The 26,012-nt window shown below is 38.9% G+C and overlaps 1 protein-coding gene across 5 annotated transcripts in view; it reads left to right on the plus strand.

The window, feature by feature from the left end:
- WDR7 (WD repeat domain 7) overlaps window positions 1-26,012 on the plus strand; it is a 352,886-nt gene that overhangs the window by 123,648 nt on the left and 203,226 nt on the right. For all 5 annotated transcript variants that reach the window (XM_059880930.1, XM_005224234.5, XM_010818910.4 and 2 more), the window contains one exon: window positions 25,289-25,402. In XM_059880930.1, coding sequence (XP_059736913.1) covers window positions 25,289-25,402 — 114 coding nt within the window. The remainder of the gene's footprint in view (window positions 1-25,288; window positions 25,403-26,012) is intronic.

A 26,012-nucleotide genomic window follows, 5' to 3' on the forward strand; every position in this document is an offset into this window, starting at 1 on the left:
AGGGGGGGCTGCTCTCGTTGAGGTGGGCAGGCTTCTCGTTGCAGAGGCTTCTCGTTGCAGAGTGTGGGTCCTAGGCGTGTGGGCTTCGGTAGTTGTGGCTCCTGGGCTCCAGGGTCCAGGCTCAGTAGTTGTGGTGCCTGGGCTGAGTTGCTTCTCCACCTGTGGAGTGTTCCTGGACCAGGGATTGAACCCATGTCCCCTGCATTGGCAGGTGGACTCTTTACCACTGCACCACCCGGGGAGCCCCAGGTGTAAACTTTTGATACCTACTTTCTGATGGAAAAATAGAGGATAAGTGCACGATGATTCTTACTTTGGTAGCGGGACCAGAAATAGAAATCCTGCATCTGTTCTTGTGATAGTAATGTAAATATTGCAAGTATTAATATTTTCTGAGTTATCACTCTTCTCTCTTTTTTAAAGTGTTTTGAAACTCCTAAAAAAATTCTGCTGATAATTCTTACTAAGGACAGATTTCTGTTATTTTGTGAAACTGTTATATTATGATGCAGGTGAAGATAGAATGTTATGAATTGTCTCAGATTTATTTTGAAGGGAAAATATCTTGTCGCACCTAATTGTACGTATTTCTTATTTGTGACATTCTGCGTGTAGCATTCTGATGATTGACTTTTATTTTTCTTGAGGTCAAGCACCTGCTAGTGTATGAAACACACCCACACTTGCCCTTCGTTCGGGCAGTGACCGCTCTGAGGCAAATGCTGATGGTTCCTGATTTCCTTTGGCCTGTGAAGCAGGGTGACCTTACAGGGTATAAGGTCACAAGTGTAATTATTTCTCGTACGTTGTGTTCTGCTTACTCACCGTGGCTCATCACTTCTTTTAATTTCAGGAACGTTAGACCCATAAAAGTTATGACCATTATATAAATCAAAATCTTTTCCAAAGAGGGTGCTATTGTAATTTTATGCAGTTATGGCCAGTGTAGTATTAATTTGCAAATTTATCATCTCAGATATTGATAGAAGGATGTGTAACACATCGTGCTTAATATGTATTGATGTCATCAGAAAGAACAATCCTTTGTTCTTATTGAGTCCCTGCCTTTTTAGCTTCGTTTTGTGTTAAGGTTACCAGGGTTAGGCTCGTCTTTTTATCCCCCTTGGAAACAGAATAGGGTTTCTTTGTTCAATGAAAGACACTCCTAGTAAAGGTTTTGGGTTTGACTGTCAACAAGCCACGATCTAGTACCTATTTTTACCTGGGATTGCAGTCACGTTTCTGATGATTATAAAGTAGTGGTCATTCTGAGCACAAACGTGGATGGACCATCAATATACAAGAAGGTAAGATGGAACCGTATATTACAGAGGCGCTGGCAGACTCTACTGTAGCTGGAAAAGTGAGTATTAGTGCATCCTCTGGTAGGCAGATACTTTCAGGGTTTGCTGGTGGGGAGAGGATGGGGAAAAGGATAGGGAGGGGTTTGCTAAATATGATTTAAATGAATCTCTCCACCCCTCCCCTGCCCCTAAAAGGCCTTAAAAAACACAGCACTCCTTCCTTCTGTTTTCTTTATGTCTCAGTTGTTCAGAATTCTCTAAGACTCTTCCTAGGAATGATTTCTAGATAACTGAAGGTTTCAAAATCACTAGAGGCTCAGATTCTAAAAAAAGAAAAAAGATCAACTCTTTGTGATGAAATACTTTAAAATGTGTTTGGCTTAGTGAACATCTTCTTGGTAGCCAGGATTATTGTTTTGGCCCAGGTTGTAAAATGATTACTGAAGAGAGTGGACTTAGCTGAAAATAAGCACCCAGACTGCTATGCCTTTTGCATTTTGTATTCTGTTTTTAAAAATATTTTTCTTTCTCCTCTTTTGGTCTAGTAATTGGTACCAGTTTTATTACTATTGGGCTGTTTTTATCTAACCCCTAGTAGCTTTGCCATTTCCAGAGTTCTGAGGTGTACAGAATCCAGGTTACCAAACTTATTTCAGCTCAATTTAGAATAAGAGTAAACTGGCTGAGAATAAGGTCTCTCTGATGAACCCCTCCCCCCAAGTTTTAGTGTAGGTACTTTGCGGGGTCTCCCACACAGGGAGTGGGGTCTCACTTTCTGCTCACTTGACTGCTTTCTCAGGTCTTCTGTGCCATTCTCCATATACTGTCTTTTGGGGAAATATATTCTAATTAAAATTGGGGAAAGATAGGGGAAATCATTTGGTTGTTCATAAAGAAGTAATAATTCTAAAAAGACCCCTTTTGTAATTAATGTCTGTTTTGTAAATCAGCTGAAAGTGAAGCATGAGCTTTCCTGAGTTGGAAATGATTGCACATTGTGGTTAGAAAGGGAAAGTAGTAACTGTGCCCAAGTGATGTACATGAAAAGTACTTCATGTGCGGTGGGAATTCCTGTATTGTGAGCCAGAGAGGGTTTGTCTTAAGACAACCTGTATTATGCACAGTGCCATGTGGTTGTAACGTGTCTATGTGCAGCGGTTTCACTGAGACCTGAGGGATTTGTTTCTCTTTCTTCTTTCAGAGTGCCAGAGCTGTTGAGCTTAATTTTAAGTACTTTAGACTGATCATGTATTTAAGAGCATTAAACTGTTCTCCTTATCTATATTTGACTACTCACCAAAGAGAATAAAGAGAAATTTCTTCTTAATTGGTCACAGCTATACAGGATAATCCTTTCGTTTCTCGAGTTCTTTGACTTAATATTTAAATTTAAATATTACTATTTAATATTTTGGGTGATTTTCCTACATCATTTGAACACATTTTGGAAATTGGAGGAGTAAAGTGGTAAATTAAAAATGAAAGCATTGTTGAATTGACTGGTTATTTAGACCTTACTGCTGAAGCAATAGGCAATAAACAGAAAACTCCGTTACCAAGTAAGGCTGGGGTTAGGCATGCCACAGGATGAAGATTGGTCAAGTCCTCTGTAAAAGAGGCTCCAACAGTGTAGCCAGCAGTCTGATTTCAGGTTGTCAGTAGGAGCCTGGTGACAATTAATAAGCATGTTAAATGTAGAGCAAAACAGGGAGTGGAGCAGAAGGAAATTCAATGATTTGTTCCTTGGTGGACAGTGAGGAAGTCAGGGGATTCCATCAGGCCTAGGGCTTCTTGCCTCCTTCCTTCTCAAATATTCCAGACAGGGAACCCTGATTATCCACTGGCTCCTGTGGAAAAGCTTCCGGAGTGGAAAGGATTTGAAATAATTTTAGCTATTTTCTCATGCCCTCTCCTTTTCCTCTTTGAGCAGTTTCCTGTTCTTCCTCCCTTCAGTACAATTCTGCTGAAGTTGTAGTCAGTGGTTAGGCCCTTATGAGGTACAGCTGCCTTTCTTTGAGGAATTTGTATACTTCCTACCTGCTTTAAGAAGTTGAAGGTACTTAAGCCTGTGCAGATGACTTAGAAAAACTCAGCCAACCAGTGACACACTATTGTACAAAAGTGGTGTTGAAATGGAAATGCCTGCTATACCTTTAGCAGAGGTTCTAGTGGCCTTTGCTGTAATAAATGACCTAATCTTAGTTGCTCTGAAGAGTATGATATTGATTTGTGCCATTAGTCTCTTGCTGATTTGCTGAAGAACAAAACTGTGTAATGCTAATGGAAATAAAGTACTTTACAAAACACTGCACATGAATCCTGGAGCATGTCTTTGTAATAGAACAAGTGTCTAGTAAGTTTGAGTATGAATTTTCTTTATCCTAGTACAGCTTGTTTCAGTACAGACACTTAGAGTCCTGCTTAACTTGCTTTTACAGGGCAAGCAGCTGAATTGGTGATCTGGTGATGTTTTAGATCTTAAGATATTGAATATGCATGAACAAATCCAACCTGGATGGGATGTGAGACGTTTACACTTTTACAGCATATTTCTAATTTTATTATCACTTTATATTGACTAGATATTATGTATAATTACATTGTTTTTAGTATTTTAGTTCAAAGCCTTGCTATGATCCATATGAGACAGAATAGATCTTATAGTTGGGAAGGAAAACAGTGAAGTTATTATAAGAAAATAATATGAACCTATTTTACCTGTAATATTTATATTGTAATGGAAAAAGGTCGATTTTGTTCTAGTGTTGTTTGTAAATTCTTGGATTAAAATGATCAAATTATGCTAAAATATTTTTTGCCTAATTCATTCTCCTTCCTGTTCTCTGCTTTTTTGGGGAAGAATGGTATTTTATTTTTCTTAGTAATATTGTCCCAATGATTTAGTACATCTACTGTCTTTTTATTAAGCAGATTTTGATATAATAAGTATATTAAATGCGTTTTAATATTTATAAATGGTTTCACTGTGCATGACATTTGCAGACTTGGTTAATATTTTAGCACCTCTAGTACACAGACATAAAGAAAAAAATTTGTTTTATTGGTTTGAGCACCCGAATTGACCCCAGCAAGATTGAGATTGATCTGGTTTCTTCCAGCCTGTTAAATGCCAATCCAGTCATCTGTAACAGTACTTAGTATTTTTGTAATTTTTCTATACATATTTTCTGTGTTTGTTCTATGAAACTGACCCATCACTTGAAGAGATTTTCCTTGCTTGATTCAGAGATGAAAGCAACCACCTATTTTATTGCTTTTCGTTTTAAAAAATTGTTTCTGCAGTTCTTGTCAGTGCTATAACCATTCTAATCAAAGGACTTTGCATTTCACTAGGAAAGGATGATGAGACAGACTTACATTTGAAATGTGTACGTGGACTAAAGAACACTCAGCTTTGGGGAAGAAAATGTAGGAGGAACGATGGGTCTCACTGAATATTCCCACTGATTTTTTAAGAAATGTATTTAAACTACATCCCTCTGATAATTAAACATCATTAAACAAGTATTAAACAAGTTCTGGCATAGTTTGTGGATACAGAGACAGAAATTGTAGCCTGTTTTTGAGATATTTTTCCGTCTCAGGCATGAAGTAAAGAAGGCTTTTTCTTAGAAGGAAATGGCAACCCACTCCAGTATTCTTGCCTGGAGAATCCCAGGGATAGGGGAGCCTGGTGGGCTGCCATCTATGGGGTCGCACCGAGTCGAACACGACTGAAGCGACTCAGCAGCAGCAGCAGCAGCAGGTCTTACTCAGATCTTATTTTATTTTGTTGTTTCATTTTGTTTTGATTTTCGCTTGCTTTTTTTTTCTCCTAAAGCAAGGGTGAGTCTTCAAAACAAAGAATACCAAAGTCAGAGGAGCTAACCTAGGAGTTAATCTCTAAAGCTGGGTGATGGGTAGAGGAGTAGGCATTATAGTCTTAATCTAAAGTGTCAGGGTGCTTTTCTTAAAGTACTTACATAGGGTTAAAAGTGACCACACAATCTTGGGTATAACCTATTTTAAGGTATGATTGGGGTTCTGAGACCATCCCAAGCTTTCCCATATAGAATTTGGATGGGCAATTGGAACCAGAAGCCTTTCCTGTCCCATTTCATCACTGTCCACTTCTCTGAAGAAGAACTTCAAGCACAGTACTCTCGAAGGGTAAAGGGGGAGGCAGTCGGGGTGAGTTTCAGATAAGAATCTGTATCCATTAACTGTGTACTTTCCCAATCACGTGACACTAATTTGGGCAAAAAATACCGTTCCCCACCTCCCCCCCCCAAAGGATCTTTCTAATGAATAGTAACAAATTTACTGAACCCAGTTGTTGGTTGGGAAGGCCAATGGAAAGAGGAGTGTCAGAAGTTCTGGCAACTCTTCCTGCTTCACCACGCATTAGCCATGACCCCAGAGAGACACCACTAAGCTTCTGCACTTATTTATTTCACAGTTTCTCTTTATGTAAAAGAAGAGAAATGAACAAATCTATTTTTTAAAATACTTATATTTTAATAATTTTACTTTCTGTTCATTTGTGGCCGCCCTGGGTCTTTGTGGCTGTGCGGGCTTTTCTCTGCTTGAGGAGAGCAAGGGCTCCTCTATCTGGTTGTGGTGCCTGGGCCTTTCACTGCAGCAGCTTCTCTTGTTGCGGAGCACAGGCTCTGGGCATGCAGGCTTCAGCGCTTGCAGCGTGGGGCTCCTTAGTTGCAGTTCCCGAGCTTTACAGCACAGGCTTAGTATTTGTGGAGCATGGGCTTAGTTGCTCCTCGACATGTGAGATCTTCTGGATCAGGGATCGAACCCGTGTCTCCTGCATTGGCAGGTGGATTCTTTACCACTGAGCCACCAAAGAAGCCCCCGAGTCTGTGCTTTTTAAACTTTTTCGGTAGTAAACTTATGTGTAAAATCTTAACCAGAGTCGCAAAATATAAAACATTAAAAAAATCAAATAGTTTCTTTATGCAGGTTTCAATCTGTGTGTGTGTGTGTGAAAAATTATTTTGTGTGCACTGAAACTCTCATCCTCTTTTGTCTTATGAGATTCACAGTCAAAAATTGGTTAACTGTTCTCCACTGCCTCTTGCTCTAACCAATGATTCCCTCCTCAATTCAGTTCAGTCACTCAGTCGTGTCCGACTCTTTGCAACCCCATGGACTGCAGCATGCCAGGCCTCCCTGTCCATCACCGACTCCCAAAGTTTACTCAGACTCACGTCCATTGAGTCGGTGATGCCATCCAACCATCTCATCCTGTCGTCCCCTTCTCCTCCTGCCCTCAATCTTTCCCAGCATCAGGGTCTTTTCAAATGAATCAGTTCTTTGCATCAGGAGGCCAAAGTATTGGAGTTTCAGCTTCAGCGTCAGTCCTTCCAATGAATATTCAGGACTGATTTCCTTTAGGATGGACTGGTTGGATCTCCTTGCAGTCCAAGGGACTCTCAAGAGTCCCTCCTCACCCCTTTATCCCACTCCCCACACACAATGATACAGGGCAGAACTACAGACTTTCCCTTGATGAACAGAAATTCCAAAATTTTGTTATCATACATAACAACTTTTAGTTTCTGTATAACTCTTATGGTCCTGAATGGCAATCTGTGAAATATTCTCTACCTCTCCAGCAAATGACTATTCTTAACAGATTCATAGTAGCTAGAGTGCTGCAGAGCATGTGCTTTCAACATGTTGTCTGAAATGCACCTCATTCTGTCTGCTCCTCCTTTTTTTTAAATTGGTTGTTCGGTGTTCCGTTGTGTGGGTGGACGTTGTTTTCTTCAATGAGTTTCCTAGCAGTGGACACGTGGGTTGTTTCCAGTGTTTGATAGTATGGACAGGGCCACAGAAAATAGACTTGTGCAGATGTCTTTTCATTTTTTGATAGTGTATCTTGGATACATTCCAGGACGTGAGATTGCTGAGTCCAAGGATAAATGTATGCTTACTCTTTTGTTAGATATTGCCAAGTTCTTTGCAGTAGAGGTTGTACCATTTTGCATTCTCAACAGTGATTGTGTTTGATGGCTGTTTTCTCTCTATCATTTCCAGAAGAGTATTTTGTCATGCTTTTGGGATGTTTTGACTCTGATGAATGAGAATGAAATGTCCTTATTGTCTTATTTTGTATTTTTATTAAGAATGAGTTTAGCATCTTTTCATATAAGTGTCTTGTATTTCTTTTAAAGTACTGGTTCATATCTCTGGTTCACTTTTATATGAGATTGTTTGATTAAACCTTTATGGTATATGGTTCAAGTATTTCCTGGTTTGTTATTTTTTCTTTTAACCTTTTTCTTATGGTGTTTTTTTTTCCTCCTCATAACCCAATTTATTGACCCTTTCTCATATTGTTTCAGGATTTTGTGTCAAAATTATGAGAGTTTTCCTTGCTATTGAAATTCCCTGTATCATTTCCAGCTTTTCCTATACAGGTTAATTAAAAGTGGTTCTGTGTAAGTATATGAGGGTTAGTCACTCAGTGGTGTCCTACTCTTTGTGACCCCATGGACTGCAGCCCCTGAGGGGTTTCACTGGGAGAATATCTGTCTTTTCCATCTCCACTTACAGATTTCTTCATTATCCCACCATCTCACTCTCCCTTCTCCCTGTTCAGGTGGTCTCATAACTCTGGGGAAGTAAGTTTAGTTACGCTTCATTTAAACATGAAGTACCATTGAATCACACATATATATCTACTGATTATGTATGTTCATTCAAGACTATTGATTTTAAAGTCACTCTTTTTACAAAAACTCAGCTAGTTTAAAAAGATTTATACATTGGTAATGTGGGGTTTTACTTGAAATATGCTAATTTTTCTAAAATTGCAGTTTCCACCAAAAATACTTACTAGTGTTTTGCTTCTAAAAATGAGATACGATTATAACTTACTCTTTCCCTCCCTCATTCGGCAGCTATTTATTTAGGGCTGAACATAACTGTGGGCTTCCCAGGTGGCTCAGTGGTAAAAAATCAGCCTGCCAACACAGGAGATGTGAGTTCGATCCCTGGATCAGAAAGATCCCCTGGAGAAGGAAATGGCAAACTACTCCAGCGTTCTTGCCTGGGAAATGCCGTGGACAGAGAAGCCTGGTAGGCTGCAGACCATGGGGTCTTGAAAGAGTCACACATGGCTTAGTGACTACACAACAATAACAAATGCAGCTGTGGGCCTGGGGTGTGTGCTGATGCATGGGGCTCATTGTCTCTGTTAGGAAGGCAGGTAATTAAATGAGCATTAATACAGTGTGGTAAGAGCTGTTATAGATGGAGTTTAGACCTATTCAAGTGCCTAGTGGAGCCCAGAGCAATGACATGTCAACAGCTGGAAGATAATCTCAGTAAGTGGAAATGACAGGGGCTTAATGTCAAAGACATGTATTCAGAAGGTGATATTAAAGCTTTTTTAAAGGCTGGAGCAATTCGAACTATATAAATTCATTTTAATTTTATATCAATTTAGACTTTTCTTTATGCACTGTAAGTAGATAATGATAAATGAAACAGACGACAATGTTTTAATTAAATTTAATTAAGACCACATGTTTGTGGTCTTTATATCAGGTATTTTGGTTCTACTTCCTTATTCAAGCTAGAATCAAGATTGCTGGGAGCAATATCAATAACATCAGATATGCAGATGACACCACCCTTATGGCGGAAAGTGAAGAAGAACTAAAGAGCCTCTTGATGAAAGTGAAAGAGGAGAGTGAAAAAGTTGGCTTGAATTTCAACATTCACAAAACTAAGATCATGGCATCCGGTCCCATCACTTCATGGCAAATAGATGGGGAAACAATGGAAACAGTGAGAGACTTTATATTTATGGGCTCCAAAATCACTGCAGTTGGTGACTGCAGCCATGAAATTAAAAGATGCATGCTCCTCGGAAGAAAAGCTATGACCAACCTAGACAGCATATTAAAAAGCAGAGACATTATTTGCCAACAAAGGTCCGTCTAATCAAGGCTATGGTTTTTCCAGTAGTCATGTATGAATGTGAAAGTTGGACTATAAAGAAAGCTGAGCACTGAAGAATTGATGCTTTTGAACTGTGGTGTTGGAAAAGACTCTTCAGAGTCCCTTGGACTGCAAGGAGATCCAACCAGTCCATTCTAAAGGAAATCAGTCCTGAATATTCATTGGAAGGACTGATGCTGAAGCTGAAACTCCAATACTTTGGCCACCTGATGTGAAGAACTGACTGACGGGAAAAGACCCTGACTGGGAAAGAGTGAAGGCAGGAGGAGAAGGGGACGGCAGAGGATGACATGGTTGGTTGGCATCACTGACTCAATGGACTCGAGGTTGAGCAACTCTAGGAGTTGGTGATGGACAGGGAGGCCTGGCGTGCTGCAGTACATGGGGCTGCAAAGAGTCAGACACGACTGAGTGATTGAACTGAATTCCTTATTCATCAGAACTGTGATTTTTGAATACTCAGGACAGATACTCAAAAATTATTACAGTATTTTTGGCACTATTTTAGGTGCTCTGAAAGTTATAAAAGAGTTTAAAACACACAAATATTTATAATACAGTTGTATATATGTTTTATATAACATTCAATAAAACACTTCTTTGAAAAATACATACCTTACATTTTTTATTTTTATATATTCTATTTAACTTTTGTCACTGTTATTATCATAAGTAAGTAGCATTTGAAAAGAATATGTGAGCTATCCTGGTAATGTGGCTATATACCTATTTATGTTGAAAGAATTGAACATATACTACAGATGTGCTGTGGAACACTGCAGGGGAAGTTAGTGGTGGGGGAGCAGGGGTTGCAAAATTAGATATCCCAGATTCTTGTGACACCAAGTGGATTGGGATCATTCATTCAGCCTCCTTAAAGCGCAGTTCTTTATTGTCAGCATTCTCTGCAAGAGTAGTTGATGTACTTTTGTTAATCTTCTCGTCTTTCTTTATTATAGCTTATTTTCAGCGATTCTGTAATTCCTTTCCTGGTTCTTCCCCACCTCTAGCAACCCTTGCTGCCAGATAAGGGGGAAAAAATGAGACTTCTAATTTAAGAATGGCTGCTTAATTCAAAGACATATTTAAATTTTTGTTTTTGGTGGGATTCATTAAAAAATGAAAGTTTATAGTCTCCACACATTGTAGTTTCTTTGCTGTCTTAGCATTCATCTGACTCATTTTTCATTCTTTTTATAACTTTGTTTGCAAGTTATTTCTTTAAAAGCCCTGCCAGAGATAATGATTGGTGCTATCTTAGTTACTTCAATTTTCCGTCCTCCTCTAAATCACTGGCTAGATATGAATAGTCTTTAAAATGAATTGTGAGATTTGATCAGTGTAGTGTAGTAGAATAACGATGCACTTGTACAGAGGCATCATGCTCATTACGGTGCGTGGATGTTTATGTCTGCAGCCGTTTGATGCCGTTTTGTCACGTTTCCAGGCTAAAGGCAACGTTTCATGCACCTGCTTACTTAGTTTTCTTTGAGGCTTAGCATTGTACTGCTTTCTTTATAGTCCATGAATGGATATATAATTACAATTTTGAGACATGATTTGTGTGTCATGATAATGAACTAACAGTGTTCATAAAATAAATAAATATATGTGTTCAATAAAAGTAAATACATGTAGTAAGTTCTGCACTTTGGTTTCCTTGGGGCTAAAAGTCCAGGACCTTATTTTTTGTCCCCAAATGACCCAGCACCAAGCTCTTAGCAGGCACTTAGCTGAGGAATAGACCTTTTATAATGCCGATTTGTTGCTTGAATTATCCCAGTATTGACCATAGGGAGCTCTTTTAAGTTGATCCCAGTGTAATTTTGATATGATCCCACTGGATTATTTAAGCACCATCTTATTTTCTGTCAAAGAACATGCTCCTCACTCGTCTCTTTTTTTTTCCCTACCCCAGTCTTAGGTCATTTCCCCAGGCAGCCTGGCTGCCTTTAATGGAGGTATTAGTAACTAAGATCTGGATACCAGTTCTGTTTGTTGCTACTGGGATTTCACTGCTTCTTGGTCCTGGTTTTGGATAGAACTAGGAAGTGGCAAAGGAGTAAAGGAAAGGTATAAGCATCTGAATGAGAGTTCCAAGGAATAGCAGGGAGAGATATGAAAGCCTTCCTCAGCTATCAGTGGAAAGAAATAGAGGAAAACAACTGAATGGGAAAGACTAGAGATCTCTTCAAGAAAATTAGAGATACCAAGGGGACATTTCATGCAAAGATGGGCTCGATAAAGGACAGAAATGGTATGGACCTAACAGAAGCAGAAGATATTAAGAAGAGGTGGCAACAATACTACTGAAGAACTGTACAAAAAAGATTTTCACGACCCAGATCATCACAATGGTGGGATCACCACCTAGAGCCAGACATCCTGGAATGTGAAGTCAAGTGGGCCTTAGGAACCATCACTATGAACAAAGCTAGTGGAGGTGATGGAATTGCAGTTGAGCTATTTCAAATCCTGAAAGATGATGCTGTGAAAGTGCTGCACTCAATATGCCAGCACATTTGGAAAACTCATCAGTGGCCACAGAACTGGAAAAGGTCAGTTGTCATTCCAGTCCCAAAGAAAGGCAATGCCAAAGAATGCTCAAACTACCACACAATTGCACTCATTCCACACACTAGCAAAGTAATGCTCAAAATTCTCCAACCAGGCTTCAGCAATACGTGAACTGTGAACTTCCAGATGTTCAAGCTGGTTTTAGAAAAGGCAGAGGAACCAGAGATCAAACTGCCAACATCCGCTGGATCATAGAAAAAAGCAAGAGAGTTCCAGAAAAACATCTATTTCTGCCTTATTGACTATGCCAAAGCCTTTGACTGTGTGGATCACAATAAACTGTGGAAAATTCTGAAAGAGATGGGAATACCAGACCACCTGACCTGCCTCTTGAGAAACCTATATGCAGGTCAGGAAGCAACAGTTAGAACTGGACATGGAACAATAGACTGATTCCAAATAGGAAAAAGAGTACGTCAGGGCTGTATATTGTCACCCTGCTTCTTTAACTTATATGCAGAGTACATCCTGAGAAACACTGGACTGGGTGAAGCACAAGCTGGAATCAAGATTGCCAGGAGAAATATCAGTAACCTCCGATATGCAGATGACACCACCCTTATGGCAGAAAGTGAAGAGGAACTCAAAAGCCTCTTGATGAAAGTGAAAGAGGAGAGTGAAAAAGTTGGCTTACAGCTCAACATTCAGAAAACTAAGATCATGCCATCTGGTCCCATCACTTCATGGGAAATAGATGGAGAAACTGTGGAAACAGTGACAGACTTTATTTTTCTGGGCTCCAGAATCACTGCAGATGGTGATTGCAGCCATGAAATTAAAAGACGCTTACTCCTTGGAAGGAAAATTACGACCAACCTAGATAGCATATTCAAAAGCAGAGACATTACTTTGCCAACAAAGGTCCATCTAGTCAAGGCTATGGTTTTTCCAGTGGTTATGTATGGATGTGAGAGTTGGACTGTGAAAAAAGCTGAGCTCAGAAGAATTGATGCTTTTGAACTCTGGCATTGGAGAAGAGTCTTGAGAGTTCCTTGGACTGCAAGGAGATCCAACCAGTCCATCCTGAAGGAGATCAGTCCTGGGTGTTCATTGGAAGGACTGATGCTGAAGCTGAAACTCCAATACTTTGGCCACCTCATGCGAAGAGTTGACTCATTGGAAAAGACCCTGATGCTGGGAAGAATTGGGGGCAGGAGGAGAAGGGGATGACAGAGGATGAGATGGTTGGATGGCATCACCAACTCGATGGACATGACTCCAGGAGTTGGTGATGGACAGGGAGGCCTGGCATGCTGCGATTCGTGGGGTCACGAAGAGTCGGACACGACTAAGGGACTGAAGTGAACTGACTGAGGAAGTACGTGTGTGCATACCTGCTCTTGTATGCCACATGTCTGTGATTATTGTTTGTGTGCCTGCCTATCTCTCTGTATTGTTAAAGTAGACATGGGTTGGTACACACCCTTTTTAATCCACTGCCACAGGATTCAGCCTAGTCTTCCTCTTTTCATATTTGTGATTTCTTTCTCTGAGTGTGAGAAATCTGATTCTTATTATCTGTGATAGATTTACTTGTTTTTTCCAACCCTAGTAGACGTGAAAAAGTAGTTTAAAAACTACTAACCCATCCCTCTGTGAAAAAACCAGTTTACCAACCAGAACACAGTATTAGTGCACAGTTCTTTCTGTCTTTAGCTTTACAGTAAGCAGGGTTGTGGCCTGTTGTGCAAAGTTGCTTAGTGTCAACTCCCTATTTTTCTTTACATCTTTCTGTGGTGTTTTGCCTACACTTACAGTGTAGTTATGTTCATTTGTCACACTCTGCAGTTTATTCTGGGTCCCCTGACATTCTTATAAATTTCTAATTATCATTTTTTAAATTTACAAGCAACAGAGTTTACTGTTTGGGTATATAGGTTTTTGAGTTATAACCAATGAATAGGTTCAGGTATCTACCATCACAGTGCCATAAGAATATTTCAACCACCTTGAAAATTTCCTTTTTACTTCCTTGGCAGTCAGTCCCACCGCCACCAGTCCTTGCTAACCACCAGCTTTTTCTATCCTTGCAGTTTTGCCTTTACCAAAATTCAGTATAAATAGCAATTATACAACATGTAGCATTTTGGGCTTGGTGTCTTTCACTCACCAAAATATATTTAAAGTTCACCCAAACTACTGCATGACTCAATATTTCATTTGTTTCTATTGCTAAATAGTGTTCCATTATATGGCTATACCTGAGTTCTTAGGTTTGGGTGATTATGAATAAGCTGCATAACTATTCATGTTGAGGATTTTGTATAGACAAGATTTCAGTTTACTTGGGTAAATATCTAGGATTGGAATTGCTGGGTCATTTGATAAATGTGAGTGTCATATAAAAGAAAACCCTGCCGAACTATTTTTCAAAGTAACTGCAGCATTTTGCATTCTTGCTAGCAGTAAATCGTATTAATATCTACTGTTGCTCAGTATCATTGCCAGCACAATATAGTTCGGCTTTTTTAAAAAGAAATAAAAAAATTTGTTTATTTTAGGCATTCTAAAATGTGTGTAGTAGTACCTCGTTGTTACTCTAATCTGCACTTCCCTCATGACTAGTGACTGGTTTCCCTGGTGGCTCTGATGGTAAAGGACCCACCTGCAATGCAGGAGACCTGGGTTCGATCCCTGGATTGGGAAGATCCCTTGGAGAAGGAATGGCTACCCACTCCAGTATTCTTGCCTGGAGAATTCCATGGACAGAGGAGCCTGGTGGACTACAGTCCATGGGGTCACAAAGAATCGGACATGGCTGAGCAACTAAGGGTGTCATGTCAATGACTAGAGACATTGAACATGTTTTCACATGATTGCTTGCAATCCATAAATCCTCTTTGCTGAAATGCATGTTTGAGTTTTTGCCCATTTTTTTTTTTTCCTTTTAGGTTGATTGTTTTCTTATTGTTGGGTCTTAAGGGTTCCTTATATATACACACATCCTTTAACAGATGTGTAATCTTTTCAAATATTTTTCTCCAGTCTTTAAACTTGTCGTTCATTTTCTGAACATCATTTACAGAAGTTTTACATTTTGATAAAGCCCAATTATCAGTTATATGTCATGACTCATGCTTTTAGTCTTCTAGAAACTCATTGGCAAACCCAAGGTCTTGCAGATATTTTCTTTGAGAAGTGTTACAGATTCCCATTTATATGATGACTTGGTCTTTCCATTTGTTTTTGTTTATACGTAGCATTCTTGCTTGCTTCATTCTTTTTAACATATAGCATGTCTTTCAGCTCATTAACTTACTATCCGTACTTACATACCTCATGAATTTTGCCTCTAGTCTCACAAACTCTTGTTTATTTATCGTCTAGACTTAGCACTTCTTATGGCTTTCATCCATCCAAATGTTTTTCTTGTTATCTATAGAAGAACTTAACATTCTCAAATAATGAAGTCAGAGCGCATCATAATATTTATCTAAGCTAATTACTGTGAAAAATTATTAGAATATCACAAATGCCTTTTGTATGATCTTATAATGTATTACTGCCAATTAAATATGTCATCTACTAGAATAATATTAAAACAAGAGCCCCATGTATTTCAAATCAGTTATTCATTGTGCGTTAAGAGATTAAGAAGTCAAAAGCTTTCCTGTGTGTGTATGTTTGTGTGTGTATGATTGGCAGTAATAGAGCTAATCATAAGATAAATTGGTTCTTTGAAACGTAAATATTTATTCTGTTTCTGGCTTCAAGTGGCTTCTATATATAAACAGATGTCCTAAGATGTCTGCAAATATCATTCTAAAAAGAGGAAGGCAAGGCTTAATAAATGTTTTAAAAAAGACAAATAAATGAATTCATCAAATAGAAAAAAAAGTTGAGTGTTGGATACTGAAGGTAGTAAAGTACTTCTAGAGAAGAAAATAATAAAGTAAGCCAAAATTAGTAATAATAAAAGCAATGATAATGATACTAATGATGCACTTTACTGAGCACGTGTTATATCTCAGGTGCTGTGCTAAGGCTATCCCGCTTGCATCCAATGTTGAATTGAATGGGTAATGTACCCCTCTCTCGTGTCTTGTTTTCACTGAATTGCATACCAGGATACACGGCAGCTTGGCTGGATTGCCAGAAGCTGTCGCTTTTCACTGGTTGCCATTTTGGGACTGCCTGCAAGTATAGATCAAACTCTCGGCCGTCATAATTGTCTTCAGACAGCTCCTTCTGGCCCCTCACAAACTGATCATCTCCGCTGATGATGAGAAAGAGAAGTTGAAGGCTTACCCTTCCTTCCCCTAAAACCTCACGTCTTAAAGCTCTTGCTGACTGTCGTTGCATGGCCACCAACCCCAGCCATGATTATACTTATCACCTGTGGACCTGTTCTCTCCAAGTGCCATACTGGAGCCTTAAAGAATAAAGACATATTCCTCTCCTGTTTTGTGTTTTCTGTTAGCTCCCTGCTTCTCATTGTCTTTAGGACTCTGACCAGAACTGTTCTTTTAACCTCTTTTTTGCCTCCCCATTTGGAGAAGGAAATGGCAACCCACTCCAGTGTTCCTGCCCGGAAAATCCCCATGGACGGAGGAGCCTGGTGGACTACAGTCCATGGGGTCGCAGAGAGTCAGACACGACTGAGTGATTATCACTCACTCACTCGCCTCTCCACACACCTGTTCTTGTGCTATGCACTTCTGTAGATACATCAGGGTCGTTTAGCATATTGTCCTGTTTACCTGGAATATTTGTTTTCCGCTTTTGTCATTCCGTGTAAATTCTCACACACGCTCTAGGACGCAGCTCGTCTGTTTCCTTCCGTGAGGCTCTTTTTGACACAGGCTCTCTTCTTCACCCCATCCCAAGCACACTGGAAGGGATCTTTTTCTTTCAGAAAGTGCTCTTTGTATTTCACTTGCAAATCTGTATTTTCCACACAGCTCTAAGTTTTTCTGAAGTCCTTGTATCTTCTCCTTTTCATTTTTAGCCCCTTTAGCTAGCATAGCGTGCTGCAGTCCGTGGGGTCGCAGAGAATCAGACATGCCTTAGTGACTGGACAGCACCACCGCCACCTAGCATAGCCATCATTCCAGAACAGGCAGAAGGCTCTCCCTGCCCGTCCTTCCCTGGGTCCAGTCCTCCTCCCGCCATAAAAACAGCTCTTGATTTTCTCCCTGTTTATACACTCTTTATTTTTTAAAATTAGAGATCAGTGTTTTTCAGACATTTGGAACAAAGTGGTATCCTTTCTTCGAAGGAAAACTTGACCACAGTGTGCTCGTGCACACACCCCCCAAGATAAAAGGTAAAGTCTGGGAGCTAGGAGGCCTTCGTTTTCCTCCTGGCAGTTCTAGGGAACTTGTAGGGCTCCAAGTAGTAAGGTTTGCTACCTTAGAAAGGTTTGACCTGGCCTTATTGCTCTGTTTTTGAGTCCCTCCAAATCATTCTTCACCTAGTTCGAGGAGAGAGCATTCTCTTCATTCATTCATTCATTCATTTTGGTGATGCCAGTTTTCCTTGCTGTGCGGGCTTTTCCCTCTTTGTGGCAAGCAGGAGCTGATCTCTAGTTGCGGTGGCTTCTCTTGTTGTTGAGCACAGGCTCTAGGGCAGGTGGACTCAGTGGTGGCGGCTCTTGGGCACTAGAGCAGGCTCAGGAGTCGTGGCGCACGGGCTTAGTTGCTGCGCGGCATGTGGGAGCTTTCCGGATCAGGGATCGAACCCGTGTCTCCTGCGCTGGTAGGTGCATTCTTTACCATTGAGCCACCAGAGGAGCCCTGGGAGAGAGCTTTCTAAAACACAAATCAAATTACGTCTCGTGCTTGTATCTCGTTCATGAGGCTCCATGATCTTAGCTCACACCTGAGCTCCTTGGAAGTGTAGGGTGTATCTTCCGCCTTTGTGTCACTAGCATCTGGTACAGCTAGTTCCTGGCAGGGGTCTGGTATGAAGTGGCCTGGGTGCTCTGTGCCGTTGAAGTTGATCAGAGAACTTGGCGTGGTGACCCATCTTCTTCACTCTCGTGGCTTTGCTTTTTGCTCAGATGGGCAGTGCCAGCCTCGTTCCTCCTCAGATCTTGGGTCTACCTGTATCTTCGTATCACAGCAATCTTTAGCTTTAACAGCCTTCATCAGTTTGCCTTTCTTTAATCTCTAAAGCAATTTGTTACGATTATAAAGAACAACATGCTTAGTGTACTATATTTAGTGCATCTTTTTTGTTACCACTTGATGGTATAACTTCTGCCTGGGTATCCTAGCAACAGCAGCAGCAAAAAAACAGCAAAAGTCACAAATGGTTTCAAAGGTACTTTCTGATCCAGGAAGATATATTTTGCCCCGTTCTGAGGTGTATAATTTTGGTTATAGGTTGTTATTTTAAGTTTATGTTTGAGTACAGTTTTGCCTTTGTTTCTCAACATGTTATAGGCTGAAAAATAAATGTTCATTTTATTGCGTCCTCTGAAACCAAAATTGGTGTTGAGTCAGCTCATAGCCTGCAAATCAAACAGAAATCTTTGAAAAAGTGCATGCAATGAATTAAAAGTATTTGGTGTAATTTTTACCATGGATCATTTTTAGGTTTTTGTTGCGAAAGAGGAATAATAAAGCTTTATCCACTTAGGTTAATGTTCTGGTGATATAGTATCCTTCCTAATTGTGTTTTCTATTCCTTGTGTATATTTCAATAAATGTCTCTGCTGCTTTCAGAATTGTTTATAATCACATTTCACGTGAGAACAGTTTTCTAAAAAGAAGGTAACTTGGAAAAAACTGTATTTCATTTCATTAAAAACAATTATCAAAACCTGTGTTACCAGATGATTATTACATTCTTATTCAGGCTTGAAGCCATTTTGTTTATTTTTAACTGTACTTTTCTTTTCTCTAATTGCTTTGTGGCCTTTAATAAACCAACTTGTTTTGATGAAATGATCTCTCTCTAGAATTAGGGGTAAATATCTCTACCATTTTTTATAGGAAGGCTTTTGTCTGAGAAGTCTGTACTGCCATATTTTATATTTTTGGTGTTATTGGGGAAGGAAAAGTGGATACTGTGTCTTTAATGGAAAGCAAAAGGTTATCTTTCTCTGGCCTTTGTGTGTATGTGCTGATGTGGATGTAGGCAGCCAGACAGGCAATGTGTGCGGAGAGACCAGGGAACCGGCTGCGGATCGATAGACGTGGTGTGGAGTGAATTAATGCGAGGCAGGCCGTCTGTCTGTCATAAGGATCGTAGGGAATGCGGAGCCGTGCGGTCACTCACTGCGGAGATCTGCTTCCAATAAATTCAAGCCTGCTGCCTGAAAATAAACTGAAGATACACACCTCCTCCCTTCCTCACTGTGAAATTTTACTTTATTCAAAGTAAAGCTACATATCAGATTCTTGCCTCGTGTACTTTAATTGGAGCACTGGGAAACCGCAGTTGGGAAAGGCTGATTAAAGAAAAAAAATACCTGCTATTCTTTTAGATCCATTTTTCAATCTCAGTGGAAATCTGTATTACAATGGGAAAGAGAAATACACTGTTTGTTAATCTTTGTAAATATTGTGATATATAGTTTTCTTTCTGAGTCCAAGAATATTGTGTCTCACTTTCATCTAATCTTCAATAGAATAATAATATTATAATGAACTTAAATGGTTTTATATCGCAACATTGGTTATAGTGCTGTGCTTTAAATTTTGTTCTATTAAAATTTAGTATTTAATCTTTGTTCATTTATCACATGACACTGAAGTCTTCAGAGTTCACCACATTAGTCATTACTCGGGTATTAGGCAATAGAAAAAAATGTTCATAAAGGTACTTTATAAGCTTTTGAAAAATAAATTTTATAATACTGTTCATGATTTTGCAGGTGGGGAGAGGCAAGTGCAGTTTCATTTTGTTGATTTTGAAAACTGTATTTCCACATTTACATTGAAAATGTTTTTCTGAAGTGGTTACAAATATTGCATACAAACGAGAAGTTGTCTGCATGCATCTCTCACGATGAGCAGTGGTCTGAGAGCATTCTTGTCTGGATGGTGTGGCGATCTCACATAGTCTTCCTTGCTCTCTGCTTTTTATTTTTGCTGGTGCCACAGCCCAGCCTTCTGCCTTCCTCTGCTGTGTCCACACTTATACCACTTTTCTGCTCCATTCCATGTTTTTCCTTGTTTTCCTCCTGATTCACAGTGTAGAACCCATTTATAGATACCTATTTCCAGCATAATCTACATTCATTTTTTTAATTTTGTGAATCTGGATTTGGTTTTTTAAATGCCTCACGTTTTCCCATTAATGTTTTGTCTTTTTTTTTAATTGTATCTCTTTATTATATCTTTTTCACCAAAGCAAACTTACTATTATTTTATAGTATATTTAAATAACATAATTTGTGTCATGGGATTGAAGGTATTGAGTTCTATTCTCAGTGTATTTATTGAACCTTTATGAGATGTTCTTTACTGCCAGATATTTTGAAGAGATTCAGAAAGTGAATGTCTTAGATTTTATGGCATAGTTTGACAAATAAGATCACCTACAACAAGTACATAAAAAAGTGGCAAAGTACCGCCGTATAATTAATTGACAGTACTTATAATGTTGCGTAATATAAATATGCAAGAAGCTGAAGCTTCGATGTAGGTATCCTAGTATTTCTCAGGAATATTTACATCATCTTACTGATAGTGGATAGTGATGAAATGCCTTTTATGTTTCAAAAAGTTTAGCCTTTTAATACCAGGAAGAAAGGAATACATTTGTTTTTCTTCTGGTCTTTGTGTTTCATTGAAAATAGCATTGTATTCTGATATAACCTCAATTCTCTTTAGTGACAGTGATGTAGTACCTTCTATTGTATTTTTTTTTATAGTTAGGTTTGTTGAGGTATAATTTATATATGGTAAAATTCACTCTTTTTAGTGTACAGTTCTGTGAATTTTAGGCAAATGCGGGTAGTCATATTTCTACTATCACAATTAAGATATTTATTATTTTCGTTATTCTAAATATTTGCTTAGACCATTTTATAGTCAGTCTTCCTACCATACCCCTTGCCTCTGGCAATCACTGATTTGATTTCTGCCCTACAATTTTGCCTTATGAAGAATGTCTCCTATTATCATAAGATAGTAATGTAAAAAAGTGTCACTAAATACTGTGGAGACTATAAATACCTAGGTTTGGGGAATTTTTTTTAAATGTTATTATCCCCCCTTCCTTTTTTTGTAGGTAAAGATTACCATGCTTAAAAAGGTTCAGTAATGGGTTTTGCTCATCTTTTATTATAACTCTATGGTCCAAAAGTTCAAAAGGAGAAACTTCTATCATTTCCTTAAAACAAACTTATTAAAATTAGTTTTAAATCATCTGTGCTGTTTGTATTTGAGAAATGATTTTAGTAATTTGGTCTTTGCATTATCAGTGTCTCTTATGATATCTTCCAACAAGAGTTTGGACTCTTGGGTATTTTGTTATCATCCCATTACCCCCCTTGACTGCAGTTTAGATATTTAGCTGATCCTTAAAAAAATGAAATATATAGAATTTTGAATTACCCAAATCAATCTTCTTTTTTAATTGACTGGTAATAAAATAACCCAGAAAACTTGACTGTAAGAAATAATAGGATGAGTTACAAGCATGATCAAAATGAGGAATATAGTTTTTTTTAATATAAATTTACTTATTTTAATTGGAGGCTAATTACAATATAATTTTTAAAATTAAAAATGGAACATTAGCCTTCCTGATACAAGAAAAACATTCATGGTGGAGTTTGTTTTCTTATTTCATAAATGTTCTTTTTTTTTTTTGGCAGGTGAATTCTTTTTTTTTTGCATAAATGTTCTATATGGTTCTTTTCTCCCTGTTTTCTTCATGGCAAAGACCATACCAAAAGAGTACACAGAAAGGGGTGTGGATTTCTTCATTAATCTGGAATAGTAGAAAAGCACACTTTTTAAAAAACTCTTTGAGATATAATTCACATGCCATCGAATTCACACTTATAACTACCATCCATTGTTTTTTTTTTTTTAACATATTCACAGAATTGTGTAACCATCACTGTAATCAATTTCAGAACATCTTCATCACACAAAAAGAAACCAACGACTCATCAGTTTAAATACTCATTTGCCCCCATCCCCCCAGCCCTTTGTAGTAGTTGTTTAGCTGCTCAGTCCTGTCCAGCTCTTTGCAACCCCATGGACTGTAGCCCACCAGGCTCCTCTGCCCATGGGATTTCTCAGGCAGGAATACTGGAGTGGGTTGCCATGTCCTTCTCTAGGGCATCTTCCCAACCCAGGGATCTAATCTGCGAGCAGGTCTTTTGTCCCGTGCATTGGCAGGGGGATTCTTGACCGCTGAGCCACCAGGGACGTTCTCTCCCAGTCCTGAGCAACCACACATGAACTTTCGCCTCTCTAGATTTGCTTTCTCTAGTTGTGGTGAGCAGGGGCTGTTCTCTAGTTGTGGGGCACGGGCTTCCCCCTGCCGTGGCTTCTCGTTGTGGAGCACGGGTTCTAGCTGTGGGGGCTTCAGTAGTTCAGTGCATGGGCTTAGTTGCTCTTCAGCGTGTGGGATCTTCCCAGACCAGGGGTCGAACCCCTGTCCCCCACATTGGCAGGCAGATTCTTAACCACTGGACCACTAGGGAGATTCCAGACGTTTTAAATTCGAATCAAGTTCACTTATCAGTTTTCCTTTTATGGGTTGTGCTTTTGGTGTCAAGTCTGGCCTCAGGTATCAAGGGTTTTCTTTTTTTTTTTTTCTAGAATTTTTATAGTCATATGTTCTACATGTAAGTCCATGATTCACTGTGAGTTAATTCTTATAAAAGGTGTGAGCATTAGGTCAGGGTTCATATTTTTGTCTCCGGTTATCCAGTTATAGCAGTCCATTTATGGAAGAGACTGTCTTTCCTCCATTGATGTGCTTTTTACCTCTGTCAAATATCATTGGGCATATCTGTGTTTTCTTCTGGTTTGCTATTCTAGTCCGTGAACCTAAAACCATGGTGTAAGTGTTGAAATGGGGCAGATTTTTTTCCTACCTTATTTTTTTCCAATTTTTAAAAACTATTCTAGTTCCTTTGTCTTTCTAAATAATTTTAGAAGAATTTTGTCTATATATACCAATAAATCATGCTGGGATTTTGACAGAAGTTAACACTAAACCTATATATGGAGAATTTCACATCTTTACTATATAGACTCTTTCAACTTAGAACATGGTGTGTCTCTCCATTCATTTATTTAGGCCTCTTTGATGTTTCATCAGTGTTTTGTAGATATCAGCATGTCATTCCTGTATATGTTTTTTTCAATTGGCATCTAAGTATTTTAGTCTTTTTGAGCCATTATTAATAGAATTTTTTAAAAATTAGGTGTCCATGTGTTCATTGCTAGTGTATAGAAATGTGATCTTTAAAATATTTTTTGTATTCTTTCTTTAAAAATTGTGATTCATTTAGATATTTGGCAAAACTAATACAATTTTGTAAAGTTTAAAAAAAAATTAAAAAAAATAAAAGTACTAGGAGATAAAAAAAAAATTGTATTTCTTTATTGCCTGGACGTCTCATTGCAGTGGCTTCTCTTGTCGTGGAGCGTGGACTCTGTGGCATGCAGGCTTCAGTGGCTGAGGTGCATGGGCTTAGGTGCTCCGAGGCATGTGGAATCTTCCCAGATCAGGGATCAAAGCTCTGTTTCCTGAATTGGCGGGTGGATTCTTTACTACTGAGCCACCAGGGAAGCCCTTTTTCTTGTATTCTGTAGCCTTGCTGTACTCACTTTGTTTGTTTTGTGGATTCCTTTAAATTTCCCCGTAGACAGTTGTTTTTATCTTGAATGGGATCACTTCATTCCAAACTGTACATGTTTTATTTTCTTACTGAATTGCACTGTCTAGAATTTCTAATGCTGTGTCAAATAAGAGCAACAATGTGGACATCTTTGCTTCATTCTTGATCATAGGAGGAAAACATTCAGTCTTTCATCATTAAATATAATGTTACATTTTTAATAGGTGCTCTTTATTAAGTTGAACAAGTTCCCCCTCTTCCTCTATTTCTGTTTTTCTGAGAGTTTTTAAAATCATGATGTTGAATTTTATCAAATTATTGACATGATCATATGATTGTTTCTTCTTTAGTCTGTTAAAATTTTGGATAGCATTGAGTTGCTGAATATAGAACCAGGTTTGCTTTCCAACTGAATAAATCTCACTTTGTCATGGTATGTGATTCTTTTTAAGTGTTGTTGAATTCTACTTGTTTACATTTTGTTGAGGATTTTTGAGTCTAAATTCATGAGAATTTCTGATCTGTAGTTTTATTTTCATTTGTATGTTGACCCTTGAACAACCTTAGTTTGAACTGAGCGGATCCACTTACATGTGGTTCTTTTTCACTAGTAAGTACTATAGTATTACATGAGCCAACCAACATCGTTGGTTGAATATTCACAGATAAGGAGGAACCACAGATACATGGAGGACTTCACAGTGATAGTACTCAATATCATGTGATTCTATGAACACGTATCCCTCTTTTGTCGTCATAGCAATGCACTACTTCCAGATAGTGGGGGAAATATGTGTTTTATCTAGAATGGGAAAATAGGTGAGTTAGGAAAAGACATTTGTAGGAAGTTCTTTGAAGTTCTCAGGTGTTCTGGAGAATGGAAGTTTTGGGTGCCCTCATCAGCTTTCAGTTAGTTTCCTTCAGTTCAGTAATTGTTGGACCTTCCATCTAATTCTTGAATGCGTGCTAAGTTGCTTCGGTCGGGTCCAGCTCTGTGTGACCACGTGGACTGTAGCCTGCCAGACTGTCCTGTCCATGGAATTCTCCAGGCAAGAATACTGGAGTGGGGTGCCATTTCCTCGTCTAGGGGATCTTCCCAATACAAGGATCGAAGCTGCATGTTTTTTGTATCCTGCGTGGACAGGCAGGTTCTTTACCATTAGTGCCGCCTGTTATACCCTTGGGGCATTACATTTAAGGTCTCTTTCAAAGACGCGGAACCCAAATCCCTCTTTTGTCATCATCCCTCTTCCCAACCCTCAAATTACAAGCAAACTAATATTAAAGAGAAGCAAACTTTTAAAAGAGTCCTTCACTTTCTAGGTTTTCTCTTTTTTTTTAGGCATAACTGTGTTTAAATCTACTAAAATCACTAGTAAACATGTTGAAAGGAAGCAAGTGAAACTATACAACTTGAGTTTTTTTGTTCCCAGATCTTGGTTAAGAGTAATATGGTTTGCATCCATGTATGTACGTACATATAAAGCAGTAGAGAGCACACGTTTGGTTCATTACTCTCTGTCTCTTCCTAATTTGGATGAATATATGGTATTTTTTTTAACATACTGCATTTTCATCCAGTAAGTAAATTAAACCGCTTTAAGAGTTTTGGTCCACTTCTCTTTTAGTTTTATGAACTAGCTGTTCTTCTCCTTTGTTTTAGCTGGGGTCTCAGCAGAAGCCCTGCAGACTATCACCACTGCTCCTGATGCCTCGGGGCCGGAAGCCAAAGTCCAAGAGGAGGAACACGACCTTGTGGATGATGACATCACGACTGGTAAGAAGAGACATCTTTAGTGTCATCTGGATGAACTTTATCTGATATCGGAAAATGCTTCCAGGTCATTTATAGCAGGACTAAGTACATGGATGGAAACTTGCATTGATGGAATGCTTGGTTTTTTGAGACCCTTTAGTGCCCTTTCTGATCTTGAAGTAGAAAGAAGCAGAACTGTTTGTTTGGTCAAGGTTTGCTCATTGTTGCCTTAACAATGAGCCTGCTAGCTGTGTGTCCGATTTTCCAGGGACCTTCTAATTTAGAAGCTAGGATCATTACTGAAGTGTTGGAACATGTAGAGGAGTACGCCTCTTGTGTTGTGACAGGTTTTGCAGTTGCAGTCGTGTTGGTCAGTCACCAAGTCATGTCCGACTCTTTGAGACCCCGTGGACTGCAGCACGCCCTAGGACAGACTGAAAATATTGAAGTTGTAATAGTGATACATGCAACATAGGCTACCTGAGGAAACTTACAGGTACGCTTTCTACCTGTACAATAGAAATGAATGCTTTTCTAAAAGTTACTTACATTGTCTGGGTATTGAGCATTCTTCTCTGTATTATTTATCACATAATCAGATGCGGTAAAATTTAGGAAAGCCGCACACTGC

Source organism: Bos taurus, chromosome 24, assembly GCF_002263795.3.
Source record: "Bos taurus isolate L1 Dominette 01449 registration number 42190680 breed Hereford chromosome 24, ARS-UCD2.0, whole genome shotgun sequence".
In the NCBI taxonomy this organism is placed as follows: Eukaryota; Metazoa; Chordata; class Mammalia; order Artiodactyla; family Bovidae; genus Bos; species Bos taurus.